Source organism: Meles meles, chromosome 21, assembly GCF_922984935.1.
Source record: "Meles meles chromosome 21, mMelMel3.1 paternal haplotype, whole genome shotgun sequence".
Taxonomy (NCBI): domain Eukaryota; kingdom Metazoa; phylum Chordata; class Mammalia; order Carnivora; family Mustelidae; genus Meles; species Meles meles.
This window is the reverse complement of record NC_060086.1, coordinates 32,663,917-32,671,326: the sequence shown is the minus strand read 5'-3', so window position 1 is coordinate 32,671,326 and position 7,410 is coordinate 32,663,917. Positions and strand designations below refer to the sequence as shown.

Genomic DNA, 7,410 nt, shown 5'->3' with positions numbered 1-7,410 from the left:
AAAGCACACTGCCTCTCCCCCAAATGGGGGGGGGGCTATTTCTTTTAAATCATCCCTTCTTTTTTGACAGAAATGTCTTATCTAATCCATTTCCATCTTAAATGCCCCTCTCAGCTTTTGGGAATGTTCTCCGCAGGCACAGCCACACCGACCAGGTCCACTGTCCAGCCGAAAGCGAAGGCGCCAAGAGTCAAGCAACAGAAGACAGACGGAACCGCTCTCATCAGGGACCAGATGACTCAGGAGGACAGGGTGGCCCACAGCCCCGGGGAAACACGGCCTGGCCTCCACATATCCTATTTCCCCTCCTCGACAAAATCAGACGCATCGATTTACCCCATGAATCACTGGGGGGAAAAAAAGATTTCAATTGAAGTCATGAAACTTAAGTCGTGAGATTAAAAAAAAAAACAAATCATCCGAAAAGATGGCACTATTTTTAACACTCACTAGTTTCCCGGGTCAGGAGAGAGTGGCCCGGCCTCAGCAGGAACCAAAGGTCAGGGCATGTTCCCGGCTGCGTCAAGGGAAGGGCACACGCAGAAAGGATGGGCCCCTCTCTGTGCTACTGTTCAGCCAGAGTTAAGAGCTCCCTTTAAAAGTACACACACTGGGGGCACCTGGGTGGCTCAGTGGGTTAAACCACTGCCTTCAGCTCAGGTCATGATCCCAGGGTCCTGGGATGGAGCCCCACATCAGGCTCCTTGTCCAGCAGGGAGCCTGCTTCTCTCTCTGTCTCTGCCTGCCACTCTGCCTACTTGTGCTCTCTCTATGACAAATAAATAAATAAAATCTTAAAAAAACAAAACAACAAAAACACACACACACACACAAAGTACACACACTGGGAAGCCTGAGTGGCTCAGTCAGTTAAGTGTCTACCATCTGCTCAGGTCATGATCTCAGGGTCCCGGGATCGAGCCCCGTGTTGGGCTCAGTGGAGAGGCTACTTGAGGATTCTCTCTCCCCTCTGCTCCTCCCCCCACTCTTCCTAAAATAAATAAGTAAATCTTAAAAAAAAAAAAAAAATAGGGGCGCCTGGGTGGCTCAGTGGGTTAAGCCGCTGCCTTCGGCTCAGGTCATGATCTCGGGGTCCTGGGATCGAGTCCCGCATCGGGCTCTCTGCTCAGCAGCGAGCCTGCTTCCCTCTCTCTCTCTCTCTCTGCCTGCCTCTCTATCTACTTGTGGTCTCTCTCTGTCAAATAAATAAATAAAATCTTTAAAAAAATAAAAAAAAAATTAAAAAAAATAGAACAATAAAAGCACACACCCTAAGACCCACCCTTGCTATTAGGTCAACAGATTTTTGCGCAAGTCACCAAAGCAACCCGATTGGAAAGGTCTTCACAAATGGTTCTGAAGTAATGGATATCCACGTGGATTAAAGAGACTTCAACTTCCACCTCACGCCTTACAAGCAAAAATTAGCTCAATGTAGATCACAGATTGACTCATGAGCCCCAGAACTCTAACGCTTCTACATGAAACATGAAAAATACCTTGGGATAACGTGGAAGTTTCTTAGAAAGGACAGAAATATGGCATGGCATCCGAATGGATGGGTCCCAAGAAGGAAGGGGAAAAATGCACAAGATAGACTTTGTTAAAACTAAAATTCACAGGACGCCTGGGTGGCTCAGTCGGTTAAGGGTCTGCTTTCGGCTCAGGTCATGATCCCAGGGCCCTGGGATCGAGCTCCCCATTGATGTGGGGGGAGGGGTTCCCTGCTCAGTGGGGAGTCTGCTTATCCTTCTGCCTGCTGTTCCCTCTGCTGACAAAGAAATACAATCTTAAAAAAAAAAAGAAAGAAAGAAAACTAAAATTCTGCCCTGTGAAAAATACTGTTAAGAAAATAAACAAGTTTCCAGGAGGTTGGATCCTGAATGTTTTCTCACCACCAAAAAAAAAAAAAAAAAAAGTGATCCTGTGATGTGATGATCTTATTGGCTATCACTCCAGTGGTTATTTTGTTACAGTGTATGGGTGTATCAGGTTAACACACTGTACGTGTTAAACTTCCATCATGCTATATGGCAATTGTATCTCAGTGAAGCCTAGAAGGAAAAAAAAAAAAAGCAGGTCAGAGTGGGACTAAATGTTTGCAAAGTCATTGTCAGACAGAGGTATCTGAAAATATAATGAACATCCACAACTTAATAACAGAGACACAACCCAATAAAATGCAGGCGGGAGAAATGAACAGGTAATTCACAGAAGCGTACATACAAATGGCCGATAAGCACATCATCATCCATCATCACGGAAATGCAAAGGGAGACTGCGGTGCGATACAGTGTACACCCACCAGGAGGGCTAGAGACCTAAGACACTACTACCAGAACTCTCCTGTGTTGCTGGTGAGAGTGGAAACCATATGACCACTTTAGAAAGAGACCTGGGAGTTTCTAGCATGTCCCTAGCAGTTTTACTTACAGTAGCCCCATACTGGGAACAGCCCAAGTGTCCACCAGCTAGGAGAATGGACAAACAGACTGTGGTTTATGCGCACGGGGACACCAAAAAAAAAAAAAAAAGAAAAAAAAGAAAGAAAACTTCTGACACACACAAACATGAGTGAGTCTCAAAAACATCGTGCTGAGAGAAAGAGGCCTCACCAGAGAGCATGCACTTCATGATTCTATTTCCATGAAGTTCTAGAACAGGTCAGACTCATGAAGTGAAAAACATGCATGATGGCTGCCCCTGGGGGGTGGCAGTGAGGTTGGGGTTGACCCCAAAGAGGCAGAAGAGAATATTCTGGGGGTGACGGTTTTGTTCTGTATCTTGATAGTTCAGTTGCATTTGTCAGAACTTCTTAATTGGTACACTTAAGATTTAAGCATTTCGCTATACATTTTATCGCCATGGAGCGCCATTGATAAATACATACTAAACTCCGGCTAACAGCACGCACACTTAAGTAGGTGGTAAGGGAGGGCGCCCATGTTTACGACTCCCTTAGAAATACATCACAAGGGGCGCCTGGGTGGCTCAGTGGGTTAAAGCCTCTGCCTTCAGCTCAGGTCATGATCCCAGGGTCCTGGGATGGAGCTCTGCATGGGGCTCTCTGCTCAGTAGGGAGCTGGCTTCCCTTCCTCTCTCTCTGCCTGCCTCTGTGCCTACTTGTGATCTCTGTCAAATAAATAAATAAAATCTTAAAAAAAAAAAGAAATATATCACAAGCAAGGCTGAATTGATGGATGGAGACGGCTGGTTAAGTAATGGTACAAATACAGCAAAATGGGGGCTATGCAATCGGCGGGGGGTGCTGGAAAATGGGTGTTCACTGTTCACTGAACAATCCTTACAACTTCTCTGCATGTTTGAAACTTTTCACAATAAAATATTGGGGGCGTGGTGAATTCAAAGTGATAAGAAAGGACAGAGCATAGCACCCAGTCTCCACACCAGCTCTGAATCAGAGGACCACAGAACGATTTGCAGGGAACACTGAGGTCCCCACTTCCAAACCCGCCTCCAGGTTTGGCTTGGTGTATAAGGAACCTGTAGTCACAGCTCCATGCTCAACATAAGCCCCTGGGCCTCTGCATCAAAAAGCCAAAGCCCATCCTAGGGTTTTATGCCCCAAGAGGCATCCAGAAAGCGCGCGCGCGTGTGTGTGTGTGTGAGTGTGTGGTCGATTGACGGACAACCCACTTCAACCGTTTTGAGTCATTTCATCCAGCTGGGAAGAAAATAGGGGTGTGGACGCGGATGAGGGGGTCCCCCAGGTAATTAATTCTTTTTTTTTTTTTTTTTTTTTAAAGATTTTATTTATTTATTTGACAGAGAGAGATCACAAGTAGACAGAGAGGCAGGCAGAGAGAGAGGGAGGGAAGCAGGCTCGCTGCTGAGCAGGGAGCCCGATGCGGGACTCGATCCCAGGACCCTGAGACCATGACCCGAGCCGAAGGCAGCGGCTCAACCCACTGAGCCACCCAGCCCAATCCTGTGTGACTATGCCTGTTATCAGCTCCAGGTGACGGAAGATACAAATGGGGTTTCAGATCAAGAGCGTGATCTTCGGGGCGCCTGGGTGGCTCAGTGGGTTAAAGCCTCTGCCTTTGGCTCAGGTCATGATCCCAGGGTCCTGGGATCGAGCCCCACATCGGGCTCTCTGCTCGACGGGGAGCCTGCTTCCCTTCCTTTCTCTCTGTCTGCCTCTCTGCCTAGTTGTGATCTCTGTCTGTCAAATAAATAAAATAAAATAAAAAAAAGAGCGTGATCTTCAACTGTAACTGAGATTTACTGGGCGCTTGCGTATGCTGGGCATTTCCTGTGATCTCATTTGGTTCTTGCACCCCCTCTGTGGGGCAGGTTTACCGTCCTGGTTTCATGACTGAGGTCATGGAGGCTCGGAGAGCATGTATAATGTGTCTGAGAAGCCCCAGCTGGAGCTGGGATGCCAAGAAGCCTCTTTTCCAGAAAGCCCTCTTCCCACCCCCCTCCCTGGTCCAGGAGACACAGGTACAACCCGTATGTGTCTAGGACGCTTTCTTCTTCTTCTTTTTAAAGATTTTATTTATTTATTTGACAGACAGAGATCACAAGTAGGCAGAGAGAGGGGCAGAGAGAGAGGAGGAAGCAGGCTCCCTGCTGAGCAGAGAGCCTGATGCAGGGCTCGATCCCAGGACGCTGGGATCATGACCTGAGCCGAAGGCAGAGGCTTAACCCACTGAGCCACCCAGACGCCCCTAAGACGCTTTCTCACCAGGGAGAATTGGGCTTTGGGGGACAAGGTGGAATTTCATTCCCTGAGGGCACAAGGCTCTCCCACCGCGACCCTGCACCGTGCAGAAGGTGGTGGACCACCAGAGACTCTGCGTTTCCACGCCCATTACAGCCTGCGGCGTGCTTTCCCTCTTGCTTGAGTTGTTAGGGTGTTGGACACCAGCTGTTTCTACCCGTAGGTTTCAATGACTCAGCACCAGATCAGCAGTGCCCTGCAACCCTTGGCCTCCGTCTGTCTCCACCTCCCTGAGCACCACCCCACGGAGTCTCCAGCAGGGACAGCTCAGGAAGGGGTGGGGAGCTCATTCCCGAAGGGTTTGGCTTTGCAACTCTGCCACAGACTGCTAGGTCGGGGGGAGGAGGGGAAGTGTTCAGAGGCTCGAAGCTGGGAAAAGTGAGCGTCTCACTCATCTGAATATGCAAGTCGCCACGGATCCCAAAGGGCTCCAGTCCATCCACCATGACGGGGATACGGACCCTCCTATGCGGTCATTTTCCATGGGGCTCAACTCCAGCTCCCCGCAGCTGACTCATTCATGAAGGTATAGGGGTCAGAGGTTAAAAAAAAGAATAAAGAAAAATTCATGAACATCAGGCTTCGTGACTTACCAGCGCTTTTTAGGGGTGATCTTTCGAGAGAAACATATCCATGTAAAGATCAAATTCGTCATTCACTTACAAAAACAAGAAAAAGGGGGGGAAAAACCACACCAGAATCCTACGAAAATTCCTTTAATTTTCATCTTTCGGAAATACATGTTTCATTTTTTATTTCCATGATACAAAAAATGTTCAGTATCTAACAATGATCTCTATAAAGCAGACCTACTGACGTAGATCCGTGAAATTCTGTCGCTGTTGGGGTCGGTGTCAACAGAGGAAGGGCTGGTACGCATCTTCTGTGGTTTCAAGCACACGCGCACACATGTGCCACTTCACCCCCAGACACACACACACACACACACACACAGGATGAGCAGGCTGAGATGTGGGGAAGAGAGCGCACCACTACATGTAAAAACAGAAAGTAACTTTTCGTACTCATACAGTCTGCCATGAGAAACTCACATCTTGGGGAAAAGGACTCTAAATAAATACGGCCCAAAGGCCAAGGCAGAGGTGATGCTCCCCTACGGGTGGACCGCGGGAGACTGTTTCCTTCTGGAAACGCAGGCTTGAGCGCTCCGTGTTTTCCGGCAGATGCAGGGGGAAGCAGGCAGATGCCAGTGGGCTCTCCATCCATCGGGAGACGAGATGAGCCGCGGACCAGGGAGGCCCCTGCATCCAAAGAGAGCCCCTTGGAGCGGGGAGGACTTCAACCCCAAACTCATGACCACAGCGCCCGAGAATGTCGGCGTTTTGCCTGGTTCACAGCCGGCGTTTCCTGCCTGGTGGATTCTGAAACACGCGTACGTTCATGGCAGGAGGGGCTTTGCGCAAGCGACTAAAGGATCGACGGGTGAATGGGCACATTCCTGACAGCCTACGACCCCGCTGAGTGGCAGCAGACACTTTACATTGAAAGGGAAGAGAAGAGACAGGGCCACAAAAATAAAAACTGGGTTTGTTTGCTTGTTTTCCAGGACGCATACTTGGTTTCCAGCCCCTCCCATACCACGTTTTATTAAATTAAATACAGTATGGCTTCCGAATGTGCCGGCTGGTTTCGCCTCAGCCACGGCCCCAGCGCTGTGTTTCCCTCCGGCCTCGGTTACCACGTGTCAGGGACTTCGAAGAGCTTGGCCGGGCTGTCGGGGATGCCTCCTGGGGGCGGGAGGTGGACAAAACAAAACTCGGTGAGCAAGGAGAGGATGGCACCCAGGGGACCGAGCGACCAGCGCCGGGCAGAGTGCCACGGCCGAGGGCCAGGCTGGGCAGGGCACGCCCACAGACAGACCCTGCCCACGGGCGGCAGCATCCAGCAGTCAGGGGCGACCCCACGGAAATGTCCCATGGAGGATCAGAGACATGTCTCCCTGCTTGGATGCCTCCCTTTACTTCCTGGGGGTTAAAATGTGGATGTGCTCCTATGTCTCGGGCGGCGGGGGGAGGGGCACATCCTGTATTGTCCCCTAGCCACCACAATGGGCACCCAGTTCATTTCACCTTTTTTTTTTTAAAATTAAGAAAGCTCTATGCCCAACGGGGGGCTTGAACTCAAGACCCCAAGATCAAGAGTCGCATGCTCCACCGACTGAGCCAGCCATGTGTCCCTCGGTTCCTTTAATCCTCATAAAAGCCCAGCGCAGTCTGAGGCACCTAGAGGGGTACAGTCGGTTAAGCGTCCAACTCTAGGTTTCTGCTCAAGTTGTGATCTCAGGGTCGTGAGATCGAGTCCCACATCGGGTTCCATGCTCTCAGCACAGAGTCTGTCTGCCTCAGATTCTCTCCCTGTCCCCTGCCCCTCCTGCTTGTGTGTGCATGCGCGCTCTCTCTCTCAAATTAATAAATTAATTAAAAGAAAAAACCCGGCATAGTGGTATCACTATCTGCATTTTACAGATGCAAGAACAGGCTCAGAGAGGCCAGATACACAGCCAGTGCGAGGCTGAGGGGGAACCGGATCCTTCCACAGCATCCGGAGCCCTGCTGCATCCCGGGGCTCCAGGTTTCTCTGTGCTGGGTGCTCTGTACCAGCACGCAGAAGAGAAACCCAAGGGGCTGGTGGTTTTTTCAGAG

The 7,410-nt window shown here is 49.9% G+C and overlaps 1 protein-coding gene across 1 annotated transcript in view; it reads right to left on the bottom strand.

The window, feature by feature from the left end:
- Nucleotides 1-5,447: 5,447 nt before the first annotated feature.
- PARN (poly(A)-specific ribonuclease) overlaps nucleotides 5,448-7,410 on the bottom strand; it is a 155,231-nt gene continuing 153,268 nt past the window's right edge. The window contains exon 24 of the mRNA XM_045993835.1: nucleotides 5,448-6,495. Within this exon, the coding sequence (XP_045849791.1) occupies nucleotides 6,443-6,495 (53 nt within the window). The 3' untranslated portion in view covers nucleotides 5,448-6,442. The remainder of the gene's footprint in view (nucleotides 6,496-7,410) is intronic.